The 19,857-nt window shown below is 34.6% G+C and overlaps 1 protein-coding gene across 5 annotated transcripts in view; it reads right to left on the bottom strand.

Annotated features, from left to right (window-relative positions):
- Positions 1–7,551: 7,551 nt before the first annotated feature.
- Spock3 (SPARC (osteonectin), cwcv and kazal like domains proteoglycan 3) overlaps positions 7,552–19,857 on the bottom strand; it is a 466,472-nt gene continuing 454,166 nt past the window's right edge. For 4 of the 5 annotated variants that reach the window (XM_052752354.1, XM_052752352.1, XM_052752351.1 and 1 more), the window contains 4 exons: positions 17,933–18,154; positions 14,796–14,858; positions 12,043–12,180; positions 7,552–9,471 (listed from right to left, as the gene is read on the bottom strand). In XM_052752354.1, coding sequence (XP_052608314.1) covers positions 9,302–9,471; positions 12,043–12,180; positions 14,796–14,858; positions 17,933–18,154 — 593 coding nt within the window. In that variant the 3' untranslated portion in view covers positions 7,552–9,301. The remainder of the gene's footprint in view (positions 9,472–12,042; positions 12,181–14,795; positions 14,859–17,932; positions 18,155–19,857) is intronic. The other variant, XM_052752353.1, reaches the window with a different exon arrangement.

The following is a 19,857-nucleotide window of genomic DNA, read 5'->3' as shown; positions in this document are numbered from 1 at the left end:
TGTGGGTCTGTGTGTTGGGTATGTCTACATGAGTACAGGTACTTACAGAAATCAGGCGAGGGTGTCTGACCTCTCAGAACTGGAATTAAAGAATGGGCACTTCCCCTCATAAGTGCTGGAAACTGAATTCAGCTCCTCTGCAAGAGCAAGTGGGTGCCGAGTGAGTCTTATCTCCAGCTCTAAGTAGGTTTTTTTTTTTTTTTTTTTTTTTTTTTTTTAAGCTAAGTATTTTACAAGGGTTCTCTATGAAGCGACACTGTGGCCTTATGCATTAAATCTTAATAGTAGTATTTTTTGATAGGTGAATAAAATGATCAAACTCTGCAGTAGCAAATGTAATGGTTGGCCTAATGTTTAAGAGCACTGTCCTGCAAACTCAGGAAGATGATACCATTTCTATACTATGATGTCCATTCATTCCATTAATTTATTGAATCAGTCAGTTTTTCATTTCACTTTAGAGAGAATGACTTCTATGTCAATGTATGGTGTGAAATAATGCATTTGTCTGCACAATTACTGCAAGCTTAGAGGTAGATGTTGGATATTGGCATGCTGGCATGCTGGATGACCAGTGACTCTAGAATGTAGGCGTTAATGTTATACACACCCCTGTCACTCAATACCAACTCCCTGTAAACTGACACGCTGACGCCTCTGTTAGTTTCCTTGTCTGTTGCTGTAGTAGAATACCTTGAAAAAGAAACTCAGGAGACAAAGGGTTCATTTTGGCTTGTAGTTCCAGAGGGGATGAAATCTATGATGATGAGGAAGGTATGGCTGCAGATAGGGAAAGAAAGATAGCAGGAGCCTGAGGCTGGCTGGTAACATTGTGTCTACACACAGGAAGCAGAAAGTGAACCCGAGTTAGGGTTTGGCTATAATGCCCGCCCTGGAACTCATTTCTTCCAGCTAGACCAGACCTTCTAAAGGTTCTACAACCTTCCCAAACTGTACCACCTGCTGGCAAACAACTGCCCAAACATGTGAGCCTGTGGGTGTTAATTGACTTTCAAATAACAGTAAAATCTGGCCTGCTTAGTGCCACACAAACCACTTCAGTTCGCAATCTCTTAGCCGGATATGGTACCATAATCTTTATTTCACTGTCAGGAAACAAAAGGAATCTATCTCTCACATGGTGAGGAAGGATCCTGGAACCAGGTGTCGGGATCTTTAGTGAATTATATAACTCTTCATCTCTTAAATAATAATGCCCCTTTAATTTTCTGAAGAAACTTAATATATATACTATTTAATTTATGGTACTTACAGTAAATGCACATAAATACAATTTCTCAGTATTACTGTGGAAATATTTTAGTGTTTGAAAGTGTTTTAGTTTAGTTAATTAAATTTGGATTTTGACATTTTCAACCATGTGTACAGTGCGTTCTTCCTATTAATCACATAAACCCTCACTCATCTCTCTCTCTCACCCTTGTTAATCTCCTTTTGTTCATGCCCCCTCCCCAGTTTATAACCTTTATTTTGTGACCCACTGTGTGTAACAAGGTCATCTGCATCACCGTGGGTTTATTAGTTGTGATATCATCACCTATTTACACCTCCACACCATTTAGAAACATCCCTAATTTCTGTGGAATTTTTTCTTTTCTTTTTAGAAAGTATTTATTTTTATTATATGTATTGTGTGAATCATCTGTGCAACGATGAAGGATCCTTCAGAGATCAGAAGGGATATGAAATCTCCTGTATCTAGAGTTACAGGAAATTTTCAGCCATTTTCTGTAACTGCCATGTGACAGCTGTGAACTGAACTTGGGTCCTCTGTTAAGAGCACTACGTACTCCTATGGGTCCATTACATCATCAACTACTCCTGAACATGAGGCCTGCCTGCCCTGGAATGTTTATATACCCAGTGTCACTGCATGGGAGAAAATTGATCATTTCCTCTCTAAGAAGGTATAAGTGACAGTTTAGTTGTTAACCTTAATCCTAGTAGCTACATTTTCATTCATTCATTATCCATTCATTCATTCATTCATTCATTCAAATGTTTAGAATATATAACACAATAAAATATAATAATATAAAACAAAAACTATCCCATTGAAGTTGGATGAGACAAACCAACAGAAAGAAAAGAGCCCAAAAGAAGGCACAAGAATAAGAGATTTACTCATTTACACATTAAGGAATCCCATAAAATCACTTAAAGTGGAAGCCATAATATATGCACAGAGGACCTGGTGTCAACTCATGCAGGTCCTGGGCTTACTGCCTCAGGCTCTGTGAGTTCATATGAGTTTTGCTCATGTTGATTTAGAATGCCTTGTTTTCTTGTTGTTCTCCATCCCTTCTTGCTCTCACACTCTTACTGTCTCTTCCTCCATGGGGTTTCATGTGCTTTGAGTGGAGGGGATTGATCAACACATCCCTATTAGGATTAAGTTGGTCCAAGGACTCTCTGTATAATGTCTATCTGTGATTAACATCACCCAAACAAGTGATAGCTCATGCTGGCAAGGACGTGGAGTAAGAGGATCATTCATACATTGTTGGTGGGAATGGAAAATCATAAAGGCATTATGGAAATCAGTGTGGTGGTTCTTGAGGAAGTTAGAAATTTATCTACCTCAATATTCAATGAAACCGCTCTTGGGCATATTCCCAAAGGATGATTCATCCTACCACAGAAACACTTGATCAACCATGTTCATTGTTGCTCTATTCATAATATCTAGAAATTAGAAACAACATAAATGTCTGTCAACGGAAGAATGGATAAGGAAAACTTGGTGATTTACACAATGAAGTATTACTCAACTCTTTAAAAAATGAAATTTTCAGGCAAATGGATGGAACTAGAAAAAGAAAATCCTGATGGAAGTATCCTAGACAAAGAAAGACAAATATGGTGATTATTTGCTTATATGTGAACATTAGTTGTTAAGTCAATGATAACCAAGCTACAATCCATGGAACCACATAGGGTATGTATAGAATAAGGGACTAAAGGGAACAGATCTTTGTAGGAAAGAGAATAAATAAGTACAGATGGAAGCAGGGCTTGATTAGGTGGATCAAGTGGGAAGGGGGAGGAGAAAGGGGGTTATGTTAGGGAAAATGGAAAGAGACAACTGTGGTTCTGCTTTTTCCTTGGGATCATTGTCTGCATTGGTCCACAAGAGTGTGTGGGGGGAACAGAAGCTGGGAGCAGGGTTCAAGATGGCTGTGGGTACAGATGGAGACATCCTTCTGGGAGACTGGCTTCAAGAGACAGCTCAACATTATTCCAAAGTATAAGGAACATTTAGGATGGGGAGCCTGGAGACAAGCCCCAATTTGCATTAAGTGGCACACTCCTATCACAAGGCTTAGTATGTGGTGGTAGGATTCTATAGCAGAGCTCCTAGCACAAATCATCTATCAGGGATCTGTGTTAAGATTCAAACTAAAGATAAATGAGGCATCTGGCTTAGAGACAGTTTTCAGATAAGGACAGTTCTCCAGGTCCAGATAAAGGCAGGTAGAGGCAGGAAGATCTGCTGGGGAGGGAGGGAGTTTCCATGTTGCCAAGCAATTGAGATAAACTGCCAGGCCATAAGAGACTGCAACCTCTACAAGCCAGCAAAAACCTTCCAACACAATTAAATTTGAGGAGTATCTGAGGGATGGTATGGAAACGTAATAGAACAGAAATTTCCTAAAATATATACATATAAGAAGGTGATCTAAGTGAAATTGCCAAAGAATGGGAGGGACAGAGTCCCAAGGGTCCATCTCTTGTCTCCAAATAAAGCTTCCAATACCAGGATCAGTTCACATCTAGTTGAGTTGTTGTTGTTCCCAAGGAGGCCCATGGGAACCCTTAAAACAACCCAGGCTGTTGCCAAGACTATTTGGTTACTCTTCCCAAATTGACAGCAAGGTTTCATTGCTGAAGATGACACCTTCACAATTCACTGAGCATAGCGATGTTGCATTGGTGCCTACAAAGAGCCTTTGCCCCTACTTTCCATTATCTGGTACAGGAAGGTATTTTGCATGCTCTCATAAGAGGAACATAAACAGGAAGACAACCACCAACTCTTTAACTACAAGGATGATCCTCCTGCAAGATATGCCAGGACAATAATGGCACAAAGTTTGTGGAAGTAGCCAGTGAATAACTGATTTGACTTAAGGCCCACTCCATGAAACAGAACCCATACCTGACACTACTTGGGTGACCAAGAACCTGAGAGTAGATAACCCAGGGACCTGGGGTAAAACCAAATAATACTGGTCTAAAAGGAAAAACAAGATATTGATAAAATGACTTCTAATGACCCTCTGCTATGGTCATAGATCAGTGCCTTATTCAGCCATCATCAGAAAAGCTTCCTCCTGCAGCAGATGGGAACAAATATAGAACAGTATGTACTCTTGATCATTGAGCAGTATTTAAGGTTACCATTTTCACACCTTTTCATAGTCTCAGATTTTGTGTTACCTACTCTATCTTGCCTATCTACTATGCGATATACTCATCCTAATAATGTATATGATAAGTAAATGTGAATAAATAATTTCATTTTATATTGTATCTCAAAACTGACTGCACTACCCATGTTTTTGACTTTATCTTGAAAATTCCATGTATACATAATGGCCTTTGATCACATTCACTCCTGCCTAACTCCCTTCCTTCAACTCCCCTCAGCCCCTTCAATGTGTCCCTTTCAATTTCAGGTTCTTCCCCTATTTTGCTGTTTTCACCCACTGAGTTTAATTAGTGTTGCCTTTATGGACATGGTGTGGTGCCATCCACTGAGGCATGTACGGTAACATACCAGTGACTAAACCCAAAGCAAACTGATTCTCCTTCCCTCGGCTGTTGTGGAATAATCTTTTTCTACCCTCTGAAGATGTGTTTCTCTGATTGGTTTCCTAAAAAGCTGAACAGACAATAGCTAGGCAGGATTTCAGGGCACAGAGGATGCTGGGAAGAAGAAGGGTAGAGTGGGTTGTGAGGAGACAGGGAGGGAGCAGGACATGTAGGAGATGAGGGAACAAGCCATGAGCCACATGGCAGCACATGAATTATTAAAAATGGGTTCAGTTATAAGAGCTAGTTAGAAACAAGTTTAAGCTATCAGCCGGGATTTCATAATTAATAATAAGTCTCCATGTTGTGATTTGGGAGCTGGTTGGTAGGACAGAGAAAGATTTGCAACACCCAGCAGCCATTATCAAGTAATAGCTCCTCTGCTGGGTGTGGGGCCTCAGGACCTCCTCTGACATTCTCTGACCTCTTCTGACATCCTCTGACCTCCTCTCACATCCTCTGACCTCCTCTGACTTCCTCTGACATCCTGTGACATCCTCTGACCTCTTCTGACATCCTCTTACCTCCTCTGATAGCCTCTAACCTCCTCTGACATCTTCTAACCTCCTCTGACATCCTCTGGCATCCTCTGACCTTCATGCTGGAATTTTTAATTGGCTCGAACTTGTGTAACCAAATAGCCGAGTTCCTATGTGCAATAGCCATATCTTGTCCAGAAGATAGTATTTCCCAGCTCTCCCTTCTCATCCTCTGATTTCTACATTCTCCCTGCTCACTTTAATATCCCCTGAGTCTTGTGGGGAGGTATTGCTATCAACGTCCCATCTAAGGCAGAGTACTCACAGTTGCTTCTCTCAGCATGTTGAAGTATACATGTAAACATTTGTTACACAGGATGAGTTACTTGATGCTCTTCTCTAAAGCTGCTCCCTCTGATTATGCTATCAGCAGAACAAATGAATCAACACCCATGAGTTGTGTTTAACATCTTTAGCTTTGTGAGAAATACTGTGAAATGGGTGTAGGGAACAAGTTCTCCTAGTACCTATTTTATTGGTTAATCATGATATTTTTATAATGAGTGGATTTGATTCTGTTAAATGATTGGCAAATATCCCACTGTTTTTCTCTTGTCTGCCTTATCTTCACATATCATTTTGATCAACACACACACACACACACACACACACACACACACACACACACACACACACACACAATTTGCTAATTTATAGATTTGTGATGTACCAGAAACATTGAATATTTTCATTGAATGTTTCTTACCTTAATCTTTATTGTTTAGTGTTGGACTGGTTGTAATCTAAAATGTCACATAGTTTTTGATCTGCTATGTTTTGAAAAATAATACCATAAAAATGGAGATTAAAATATTATATTATTTTGCTTTCCTGCCCATGAATCAGAATTCAGCTTAAAGAACAGTAAACCATTGGGTTAATTATGCCTTCTAGCTAAATATGTTTCGCTAATTCTGTGAACTGGAATGGAGGAATCTTAATCAAATCAAAATTTTTTTCTTTTCTTAAATCTGTAAAATACAATTGTTGTTTCATTATAGTAGAAAATGCAACTGAGTCATGCTATAGATTAGAAATATATGTATATTTTCCACTTTTAATACTAGAATTTCATGTGCATGACTATTTTGTTCACTGATATATCTTCACTACTAGAATAGTAACTGGTGTAATACAAACATCCAGTACTTACAGTCTTGGGAATAAATATTCAGGTATGAATGTGCTGAGTTACCAGATACAGTATAAATTACATTTTGGTCAAGGTACTTAATACCTGCCATAAATAAAACTTTTAAGCACATATATTGAATACAAATAATTTATATAACATTTTGTGGTGATTTATTGTGTCCCCCAATATATTGTACACCCTAGTAAAGCTTATCTGAGATTCAGAAGAAAAATAAACATAGAGGTCAGGCAATGGTAGCACATGTGTTTAATCCTAGCATTCAGGAGGCAGAGATTCATCTGGTTCTCTGTGAGTTCAAGACTACACTGGGAACAGAGCCAGATGTGGTGGCACATGCCTTAAATTCCAACACTAGTTAACCATAAAGGTCTGGAGGTCTGTACAGACAGACAGGAAGGGAAGGAGCTGGACAATAAGAGGAAGTGGGGTGGCTGGGCAGAGAGAGGAAGTGAAATAGCAGGGACAGAAAGGCATATAGGTGTGGGTATACAGGAAGTAAGTCTCTTTGGAGGCTGAGGGTTGGTGAGGTGAGGTTGGCTGTGACTTGTACTATTTCTCTGATCTCTCGGTTTTCACCCCTATATCTGGCTCTGTTTTTTTTTTAATTGATAAAACCGTTTAGCAATTCATCTTACAACATTTATTAATCTTAGTAATTTTGTTGCCCTAGGAATTGAACAAACAGCCTTTCAATCCCAGGCAAATGCTATACCATTAAGCTGGACACCCAATACTGTACTTTTTCCAAACTTGAATTTGCTGTTAAATCAGTTGCTTTTCTGGAAATCTGAATGGTGACACTATAAAAAAGCTTAACTTCAAGATTGTGGTTTTAGACTAAATATCTGTATGTAATTTGCTTTATAGTCTTTCATGATAACCTCAAATTAAATTTGATGGTTCATATACATTTTTTTCAATAGACAAAGTGATCCAATCATTCTTCAATTACAGTCTTAATATAGAACTTCAGTTGAATGTTTTAAGAAATATGTAACCAAAATAAAATTTTAAATGCTATTCTTTTGGAAAGAAAATTATTTATTTTATAATACATTAACAAACAAACAGATTAAGATAAACCAACAAACAAAAATAATCTTAACTCTACTCAAGACATTAATAAATCTGGTTTAGAAACTGAAAAAGTAAACTCTAGAAACATTTCTTGGCTCAGTTGTCATGGTATGTTATTTTCCAGAATTATGAAACAAATTAAAAACTCTCCATGCTAGAACATATCCCAGAAAATCATTAAGGAGCCGCTTACTTTGGTTACAAGATTCTTTATTTTGTAAACTATACAGAAACAGTAAAAAAGAAAATGCATTATAGCTTAAATATTATGTAAAGTCAACATTGAAGTTTTTATTTAGTGTGTAGAAATTAAATGGAACAAGTTCACCAAATTTGTGTTCTATGAATAATAGTCCAGGAAATCTGGAAATTCACTGCTGGAGTGAAAGATACCGATGTGTAAAATTCAACAGGTTTCCCACGTCTATTATGAGCACAAAACTATTGGTCTGATACACCCAAAAGCGGTGGTATGTCAAAATGTCTACACAATTAATTAACATGCTAACTAATGTTTAGTGAACAAAGTAATTTTTGTTACAGTTAAATCTTAAATGCTATTCTTCACAATAATTATAAACAATTTCATATGGGATTATGTAACAATAGAAAAAAAGAAAGAAACATATTCCACTTTCTTAATTCCAGCAGTATCTTTAATAGCAATAATTTGTTAATTATGTGTGCTTAAATATTGCCTAATATCCTATACTGGTATGCATGCTAACCCTTTCTATTTCTATTTTTTTTTTTTTGCAAGGCACCATACAACACGTTCTCTAATTCCAGTACTAATAACAAAAATGGCATGATTACAAGATTAAACACAAAATTTTATATCAAATAAAAAACTGAGAATTCATATTTTCAAATTTGATCTTGGGTTAAATAAAATATATTTAATGAAAAGTCGTTGAAATAAATCTTTCTTTTTTTCTTTCTAAATGAAATTCTGTACCCAGATTGCTGGTTGGAATATAGAAAAATCTAGAAATGATGCTGTTTAAGAATATTTTTAAAAATCCACATGATACACAATGCAATTTAAGTTGAAAAGTAGGAAGAAAAACTTTAACTTTCAGAATCCATGGTTTCCATACTTTGCATTGCAAAAAATATCTAATCATTTCCAGAATAACTTCATTATTAAAGAGATCACCACTCAAAGAAGTACTCAATAGTGGTCACTTTGTCTTACCATGAGTCATCTTTCTTAGTATCCCAACCATAAGTTTGGAAGATGCCCGATTTTAATTGAAGTTAACAACATGCATTAATTGACAAAATCCTTGTGGTTCAGGTCATTAGAAAGTTACTATAAATTTAACTTATAAAATCTGTCATAAAAGCAACACATATGATCCCAAGCACACATTCATTTTTATGTTGTTTGTAGAACAATTACATAGTATGTTCTTATGAAAATTTTGTTATCATAGTCTTCATAACTTTCCATATTCAGGCTACAACCCATATGTGTTTTCTTTTTTTCTAAGGCATATAAAAACCAAAATTAAATAATTCTTATTTAAACATAATGTTCTATGACTTTAGCTTCAATATTTGAAATAATTATACAAAATATATGTGGGGTTTAGAATCATTTTGTTTAGGGATAAGAAGGAAATTCTCAATATGCTATTATTTTGTAAATATTAAAAATGTAGAATTTGTTGACTTAAGCTGTTGCTGATCAAATATATCCATCATGGTCATCCCCATCATCATCATCATCCCCTTCATCTTCATCATCATCTTCAATATCATCTTTATCATTCATAATATCGTCTTCTTCACCTTCATCATCAGTCCATTCATGGAAATCTCCACTTGCAAAATCTCCAGAGATTTCAAAATCAATAGCTACAAAAGCAAGCACCATATTTACTTGACTAATCAATGAGATGAGTTCTAAGTTATAAAAAATAAGAAAGAAAATTGAAAGATTTAATAAATCTGTATTTGCTATTCATCTTCTCAATGAAGATAAGAAAAAAAAACTATACTTGGAAAGAGTATGGTATGTTAAAACTCTCACTTGCTATAATATTTATGCTCATAGTACTGTGCAATGTAAGATTTCCAGTTTAGTAAATTTGATCTCACCCCAAATTTTGTAGAATTTCATGACAGACTAAAAATCTTACATACTACTTAGAATTTTACCTGAAAGTATATAATGAGGTGGAAAAATTATCATAGCAAAATATATACTTCCTAAATTTTAAAATCAAATAGATATATTACTTGATATTAAAAAACAACTTTATAAATATAATTCAGCTAATGAGCTTGCAATAGGAACCTGTCCTGGACAATTTCACTATTCATTCCATTTAATCAAATATTTTTTTCCTAGAAAATGTAATTTAGAGATGTCATTTAATCTAATCAAAAAGTTGCAAGGATTTTGTGTTAAAACACCAGAAAAGTATTAGAAGATAGAAGAGGAAAGGAAATTGATTTTTCTAAAGAATCTCTAGAAATAGCCATAGCTTGCTAAAATATTGATGCTTAGTTTAGTGAGACCTGTTACAATGTGTCATGCAGAATTGAAAGATGATAAACTTGTGTTGATTAAGTCAGCTGCTTAGTGGGATTGATTTTTCCGTTGTTACTAGAGCAACAGAAAATTAATACTCATATTACCTTAAAATCAGCTATTAATATTTCTAGAGATAGCAAGTCACATAGACTCATTATAACAGTAATAAATATTAAGTCCTCAAATGATACTACCTTTTTTAGTCTTCATTCTTATAAATCATATTAGTGTATTTAGATGGTTGGTTTCACATTGTACTGAACTTACCATTCTTGCCAACAAAAAACTGTTTCTTAAATTCCATGTTCACATATATTATACTTGCAACAGTATAGGAAAACCCAGGAATAAAGTTTCCAAAATAAATTCCTGCTGACTTATTGAACTCATCTGAAAATAATTTTTACTGGTAGAATAAAAGTGAAAACACTTTATCCATTACTGATATTACAGGTCGATGAAGCCATAAATGATCCAAGCATTTTAAGATGCGTATTACAAACGTATGTTCTTTAGTTGTTAACACTGTTTAAGGCAGGTGTTGCATCCTAGCTGCTGTTTTGATCATGTAGGTGTAAGGCCCCAACACCAAAATCCAGCTATGAAAATGTTATGGAATAAATAAATGCAAAAGCAGGAAGGGACGGTTATGTAAGTTTACTTGTTATTATTATTTACTATTTGTTTCTTATTAAATAATCTTTGTTTATCAGTGTAAAAATGGCATAAGACATGTTATCACTGAGTACTTCATTTTATCATAATTTTAATTGATAGTAGAGAAAATAAAACCCATTAGATCTGCGTCATGGCATTGTTTTAAGCGATTACTTCCCTCTGTGCTGTAACCAAATAGCTGACGAACATGAGGAAACGGAGTCTGTGTAATTGGGGCTCATTTTAGAGGGCGTGATCCATCATGGCAGGAAAACATGGTGACTGGAGGGATATGAAGAGCTGGAACAATGGGGAGGAGATTTTGAAGTTGTGGCAGATGCATCTTAAAAGGCAAACCAGGAAGGGGAAATTCATACTGAAGCTGGACTGGGACCTAACCTGCGATGTCCATTAAACTACACATTCTACAAGCTCCATAAGCTCTCACATAGCATCGTAATTTGGGACCAAATGTTTAATCGTAACAGCTTGATGGGTTTGTGTTCAATCCATTAGAGGAGTTTGGAGAGTACTGTAATAAGAAGGTTTTTTAAAATAGTTACTTCTCTGTTTAACATAAACACAAACACTAACTTTCTTTCTGGAAAAATACATACAATGCCAAATTCTTATATAATCTCTATATAGACACATAAAATTCGTGTTCATAAAATAATTAGAACATCAACTATAACTACCGTTTAATATATAAATGATGTTTTTCATCCCTAAACATAAGGAAACAAGTAATGTGTTAGTATAATTTATCAGACTTCACAGACTTGAAATTGTGTTTTGATTGGGTTAGCTTCATTTGGTTTGGCTGATGAGGGTCATGCTACTCAAATGATTTCCTCCAGAGGACTGCAGACAACCATTCCACATGGATCTGCAAATGATATGCCCTATGTTTTACAGACTTCAAATAGAAGAAATGATATCTGCTTTGTCTGTGACAGACATTCTAACTTGATGTAGGAACTGGGACTCAGCTTTTAATCATTCTCTTCAAAATACTTAAATGTGTCTGTTTTGTATATTTTTATTGTTACTATAGAAGTTTACAATATACAAGGACCAAGCCTCTTTTTCACCCTTAATGTTCACACATATTCTACATATTCGATAATCAGAATAGGGTAGGCCTTCATGAAATGCTTGAACAAGTTCATGAGCCTTTGAGAAATTTAACTGCGTGTTAGGAAATTGTATGGAGTCAGCCATTCTCTTACCACAATCGGCAACACCATTTATTCTGGATCCCATGACTTCATTTCCATATCTGTCAACACACCAGCACTGCCCTACACTGCCATGGCATTGTGTTGGCTTGTAGTAACCATCTTCATCACAGAGAGGGATGTACTGCCCTGTGAAATAAATGGTCACACACACAGGAAAAAGGAGTTGACTAGGAAGGTCTGTTATACTAGGTGGTCATTATGTATTAATGTTCTAAAAGTCAAAACATGATTGATTCTATGCTTATATTAAATCATTCAGAACATTTAGCATGGCGTACAAGCCCCTCAACTGTCTTATTATTGACAATTTCTTGTTTTGTTTTCCAAAATTTTCATTGATATTTTACAAAAAAATTATCCCATGTCAAGCTGTTTCTTTCCAATATAGTGGTACTTTGCTTATGCCAACTGACATCCTTCTCCATTCCTACACTTCATTTTAAGGCTTAAATATGAAAATATGAAATTATGACTCACACACAAAGTCTTCTCTCTCTCTCTCTCTCTCTCTCTCTCTCTCTCTCTCTCTCTCTCTCTCTCTCTGTGTGTGTGTGTGTGTGTGTGTGTATGTGTGTGTGTGTGTGAATGCCTCTTGTGTATTGCCATTATTTATTGTTACCACTATTCTGTGGTATCCCCTCTGTTTGAAAATATTTAGGTTCTCTTGGTTTTTACTATTATATAAACCACACCCTTTAGACTGAAAGTCTAGCCTACAAATACTGGGAAATCAGCCACTCCTATTTGTAGAATCTGACACAGTCACACAGTACATGTGTAGTGATCAATATTTAGTTCTTTGTAAGTTTAGTTAAGTTCCTCAATAAATATTCCAATGTTAGCTACAACGTCTGGATGATCAGATGTTTTCTTTTCTCCCCTGTTTATTCTTTCATATGAACAGAATCACAGATTTTTGGTTAAGAAATATCTAGCATATAGAGAAAATGTGAATGTCATTTTCTATTACCACCTGTGGGATGATAATTTTACACCTTAAAAAGCTTCATAAGTCTAATAAATACACGATATGTTCAAAACAAATATAATTCAATTGAAGTATGTAAACTGGCATGGACAAATTTACCAATGTGGAAAATTTGTGAGTTTTCTCTACAGACTTAAGGGCATGAAATACAAGAAAAAAATCTTTGTAGTATCTACATAAATAAAATATTATGATGTTACAATCATTTTTTTATGCAAGGAAACTTAGAAGAGAACACTGGTAAGTACAATACTTGCACTTCAGACGTGAATGCAAATGGATCTTCACATTGGAACTCAGGATGCCTTACCCTCACAGAGCAGCTGGCCCATTTAGGTGTGCATAATGCCCTTACCCTAATCAGAAAGAACAGTTAAAGCGTCCAGTGTTCTAACATCTACTTTATTAGTCACAAAAGAAGAGTAAGAAAAATCTTCCCATGTGGTCACCAAATGTGATTTTTAAAAAATAAGTTCAAGTAAGAAAAGTCAACATCCTAATGGATTTCAGTATTACTTGACCTTGATCCACTCTAAAATATTTATTGGAAGTTAATAGTTTCCTCCATGGTATGATGCGAAACTTTGGATAGCAGAAACATTCTCATGCATCATGATATTCTTTCCCCTCATGATTTATGTCCTCACAAGCAGCTGGCCACAGTTTAAAAAGAAAATTGCCCTGCTAGTTTTTATACTCATCGGTTTTTCACCTAAAGCATTTTATGACAAACCATTTAACTGAATGATGAGTCCTAAGCTAAGAATTCTCTAGCAATAAAAAAATGTTCTAACTGAAAGTTACTGTATTTTAATTACGTGGATACTATATAAAATAATGTATATTAACCAGATTCAGAGACATTGTAATGTCTTAAAGTATGATGCTTCAAATATACACTCATGATGTGTTGCCTCCTATGAAAATGCAAATATGCACTAATGATGCTAAACTATAAACAGCTGCAGAACTGGTCAAAGCCAAGTTGTATTGTAGCAAAAATAATTTGTTAGATTTTACAGATGAGCTATAACAATTTGTAGCATGTAAAGAAAAGGATGGAAAGAGCTGGGTGAAGGATGTACAGAAGGTTAGGAAGGTTTCCAGTTTAAATTGGCTTCAAATGAAATTTATTAATAACGTGTGATTATACACATAAACTATAAGGAAATGTAACAGCATCGTGATATATTGATAGCCAATTATTCAAACATTTTAAGAATTTGGCTAAAATATATAACCATCATCTCTCTCTCTTTATCTACCTATCATCTATCTACCATCTACTTATGTATCAAAATTTACTTACTAAAAGCTACAGTAGGAAATTTACTAATGAGAATCACTAAAAGTCCTGCTCATATTTCTAAATCAGAGCACTTTCCACTCCACGTTATGTGATCACTTGCTTATATTCCACATAGGTGGTCACATATGGTACCATCAATTCTTAAACATTTAACTGCAGAAATAGACATTTGTGCTGATTCTTAAATTTAGTATTGCTTAAATCTTTTTTGTACTGAACAACTTTCAAAATGGACACGATATTAGAGTAATAAACCAGACATTATATCCTTCAAGAGGTGAGGTAATAAAAGTAAGTTCAATGACTTTCCAAAAGTTCATAAATTTTGCTGATGAAACTTAATGCAGTCTGTCTTTGTTGGATTAATATTGATTTTATGTTGCTGTTTCCCTGGGGTTATTTATGTAAGCAATAAAACTTCCAGAAGAATGAGCTGCGACTCACCTAGGAACTTCTTTATCCCTTGTCGCTTCTGAATGTTGCTGAGCTCTGTCTGGCAGGGTGGGTCTGAAATGACATTAAACACAACACTTCAAGGATTTAGTTAAGCAAGCAATGTGCACCTGCCAAGCTATCAACCTCCAGTGGGACCTTTTCATTTCATGAGAAGATGCATGCTATCCATTTGTTGTCATGGTATCACATGGATATATATATATATATATATATATATATATACTTCTTGTGATAAACATGTACACAGAAATAGCTATGTATGAATACATGATAGAGTGTAACAATTTACTATGTGCTAGCAATGGTATTTTTCCTGGTATTTTTTAGAATGACTGAATTTGATGAAGAATGAAAATACCATAGATATAGATGATGGAATAGACTTACTTTTTACATTTAAAAGGTCTGAAGTTTAGATTCAATTAATTGCTGACCAAAAAAACTAACTCATCTCCCTCTCATTTAACATATGTCATAGGATAATAAAAAATCGTTTTCATTATAAAATATTCTATGAAATGGATACTGCTTTTTTCCAGTTACATTGGAAATTTAACTATTTTGTTATTGTATAATGTTACTGTTGTACTTTGGTCTTTCTAGTTTCTTCAGAGGCTTCAAATGTGAAGTTATTTAAAAAGAGAATACAATCTAAACTGTCACAAGAGTCAAGAAATAATCTTAGAGTACTCAAGCCGTAGTGTAAGTATATATTTTGTGTGTTGTATTAACAATTGGTGATTTAAATGAGCACATGTATATGTAGATAATTTGAATAGTCTAAGTAGTTATAATACAATACATATTATTGAAATTTAGTATACTTGTTCAAAAGTGAATGACATCAGAACAAATGAACAATTCTTATCCTTGACATAGGTAGAGAATGAAAAACATTATATCTGTCACAGGACATTAAAATATCAAAATAATTCTTACTCTTGTACACTCTGTACTCTCAGGTAATAGGTAAAATATACGATGTAATTCAAATAATTTTGAAATTGTTTACTATGCCAACTGCAAAATAATTCAGTCATTAAAATGCATAGTAGAAAGAAAGAATAAATAATGTGCCTAAGTTGTTCAGTACCTGAGAATAAAAATATTACATCTTAGGGGGAGAAAAAGTAACTTATTTTTAAATACTAAGTAATCACTTTAGTGTTGTAGTTTATTTTTAAATTGATGTGATTTAACTTTTCCTTAAAATAAAGACTATAAATCAAGATACACTGATATGTGAAATAAAAATTTTAGTCTCATTGTCTTACTGACATAACATTAGCCAAGCTTCCAATTTTATTAAAAAAGTAATGTGCTATAAAGGAGAAATGGATTTCTTTTATTTTCACTAAATAAATATGGAGATTTATGCTGATATGCATCTGAAATCCCAGCTACTTTTGAATGTTTTTTAAAAGACATTTTAAACATAATTTTTCAAATTAAATCTTAAACATTTCAATTCAAACATGTGTTCATACAATATTAAATATTCCTTTCCCAATTTTTAGACTGTCATAACTACCATGTACCCTCAGACTCATTGAATTCAGTTTTGTAGATTTGACATGTATGTTCATATGTATATATTCTTCAATGCTCATCAATAAACATGGAAGACATATTCTAACAAACAACAAAACCAACATAGCAACTGTTAAAATACAAAAAAGCATGAAAAGTATGAACGAATACATTTTAATGATAATATACTTGAATTTACTATCTTAGTGTACTTACTATTTTAAAGTATAGCAGCTATTAATGACTAGAATATCAGTTTATGGAGTGTTTGCTTACATAGAATGCATACGTAATCAAGCCAATAATGTGTATTCACAAGTGTGTGCAACTTAAAATATTTAGTAAAGTAATTCAATATTAATTTTTGCTGTTTCTTTTTTATTGTAAATTGTTTTTTAAAGAAAATATATTCTGATTATTTCTCTTCTTCCAGCTCCTCCCAGATACTCCCAACTTCTCCACTGACACAAATCCTTTTATCTTCAAGTGACCTACAGAAAGTTTAAGGCCTCCTCCATAGCTAAACATATGGTTGATTTACTTATTATCAATGTGTAGATAATTACTTCCTCCCTAATTACTGAAATATTACTAAATGTACATAATTTAGTTAGCAAAGCCATCCTTGTAATTCCATATGAAGTATGGTAATAATAGTTACAGTTTAAATATCTTGGTCATTCTTTCATCTTTCATCAAGCCCATACTAGTTGCTCCATATCAACTTGTGTCATGTTGATTCAGTTGGTACCAACATAACAATGATTCCTTACTTTTCTAAATATTTATTATAATGTGAGGAGTTTAATGTGCTTTTTCCTGCAGGCATTTAATACATAACATGATTAAATTCATTCTGAAAGTATGGTTCTAAATTAAAAGTGCATTTTTGATCTCAGTTCGAGTTGGAGGGGATTTAGGGTGGTACCTTGGAGGAGCTGAAGAGAAGAAAGAGAATGTGACATAATTATATTTTAATTAAAAACATATAATTTATTTTAAAGGGTATACAAAGAACATTGTTGCTCTTCCTTTGGTCTCATTTCTTGCAGAGTTCTGGAATACTCTTTCACTAGTGAATTTTTAACAAGCTAAACTATTTGGGAAAGATTGAAAGACTAAGTAATTTTGAAAATAAAATGAGTAAAAATAACTTCACGGTGAATGCCGTTGTTCATGCAACTCATTTAATAAGATCACAAAATGGAACATTAAAACTCCACAGTACAGTGATGAAAACCCCATTTATTTTACACTGTGGGCAAAGCAGATAGCAAATTAATTTCAATGACTACTTTTAATATCTATGTTCTCATAACTCTGTGTGCTGCTTGCTGGTTCATAATGGAAACTATAATGAAATACATTAATATAAAATATTAATTACTATTTCCATCTTATTTAGAATATTTGTATCTTCAGCACAATTATTTTGTTCAATATGGTGCTTATTTGTTCTTTCATTAAACATTCAAATTAGAAAAAGTGTACTAAAATGAGCGAAGCATTGGTTAGTGTTAATATTTTCATAATGAGGGAAATATAAAATTTGAAATGCAGGGCAACTAATCCCACTGTCATAGCCTCACTTTTACCTTGCTGTCTCTGGAAGCAGTAGCACCATTCATTGTTAGATATCAAACTATCCTTGTACGTGTCACAAGAATTGAAGAATGCCTTGGTGCACTGTTCATTCTTATCAAGATAGATGCTCCCAAGCTCTGACTGGTCCAATAGCAGGTCGTAGTTTGTGTCAAGTCTATTAAACATCCAGCCAAGTGAATCCTTGCAAATTGGCAAAATACTGGTATCGAATCCTACATGCAAAGAGAACATGATTAACTCAGTATTCAAGAAACCATCGCCAGAAAGCAAAATAAATCAACAAAGTGGGCAAGATCAGAGTGGAAGTCCTGGGGAGTCATAAAAGCAATATTTTAACTTCAACTGGAGAAATTTGCTTCCAAGCACATTAGGCTTAAAAATATCTAACTGTAGTTTTGAATATTAACTAAACACACAACATTTGTCAATAATTAGTCATCATTCAACGGAATGTGGTATTGCAATTTTATGTTACTTATGCTAGTCACTGTTTATACTTCTCTGATACTTACTAGAGCACCATAAATTCAATATATTATTAGACATCAAAATCTGGTGAAATCCATTTTCATATGAAGAAATGAGGAATACTGTTTCCACAAAATCATTACTAACACATACCAGATAATAATTCCGATATATTCTGTGTCTTGGTAAAACTATGATGAACATAGCATTGTACACAAAACCATTAACAAGAGAAGGAATAGCTATGATGCAATATTACTCATTCTGACATCAGCTTCTCTTGTGGTGGTTTTTACAACTACCCATGTGCTATAATGGAAAGCAGCAGGGTGCACTGGGGGGAGTGGGGTTCATGAAATGGCAGGACTGGGTTGTATTCAAGCTAGGTGCTACTACACATGGGTCATCCACTAACCTCACTGAAGCAGGAAGTCCTAAATTTCATCACATGTCATCACATTTGAACCACTGAGATATTACCCCAAAACTATACAAAAAATAAACAATTCCTCCAACAAGAGAGAGGATGTGAGTCCTTGCCTGTATGAGATAGGAAATACCATACAAGTTAATAAGAAGAATCCAATTAAAGTTCTTCATGAGTTGCTAAAGCCTGCGGAGGGCTACCACAAGAATAAGTAACTTCTGGAAGCCACATAAAGAAGTCCATTCCCTTTATGGATGTCTTTCCACAGGGCTCAGGAGAAAATCTGAAGGAATGCAAGTCAGGAACATAGAAAAAGTCAACTGAGAATCAAAGGTGGTTAAGGAGAAAGGATGAAGGTACATTCATCAGCATTTGTATCTTCTATAGAATTCCTTAATTTCTTAGAAAAGAGATGAATATCATGCTCCTCTCCTTCGCCCAGAGAATAAGTTAAAAACTGAATGGGGGTGAGCTGGGGGGAAGGTGAGGGGGTCGGGAGAGGGGAGAACAAGGGAATCCGTGGCTGATATGTAGAACTGAATTGTATTGCAAAATAAAAATTAAAAAAAAGAAATACAATGGACAAAGTCATACCACAATAATAACAATGATCTTTCAGCAAATGAATTGTTGGTTGTGCAATAAAATGTGTTAGACTGTCAAAAAAAAAAAACTGAAATGATTCTATCATTAAGAAAAACATAGGAGAATATCTTGAGTGCTGAGTGATAGAGGGTTCAGACACTGAGGAGGGTCAGGGTCTCCAGAGAAAACTAGGGAAGAAGGAGACAGCAAAGACTGTGAAAAAGGTCTGGGCTATCCCCAAACAGCCTGATAGAGAAGTAATTCAGTTGACAGAGTTAAAAGGAAGGACGTGAGATAGAAGAGATGGCTTGGGGAACAGTGGAGAGATCTCCACCACTGATGAAACTTATCCAATCAAAGAAGAATCTTACAGAACACAATACTTGACAAATACCAAGCAAATAAATCACAAATAAAAACTGGACACATTATAGT

Source organism: Peromyscus californicus, unplaced genomic scaffold (assembly GCF_007827085.1).
Source record: "Peromyscus californicus insignis strain IS unplaced genomic scaffold, ASM782708v3 Scaffold_23__1_contigs__length_62951481, whole genome shotgun sequence".
Taxonomy (NCBI): domain Eukaryota; kingdom Metazoa; phylum Chordata; class Mammalia; order Rodentia; family Cricetidae; genus Peromyscus; species Peromyscus californicus.
The sequence above is the reverse complement of the archived record's forward strand: the minus strand, read 5'-3'. Positions and strand labels throughout refer to the sequence as shown.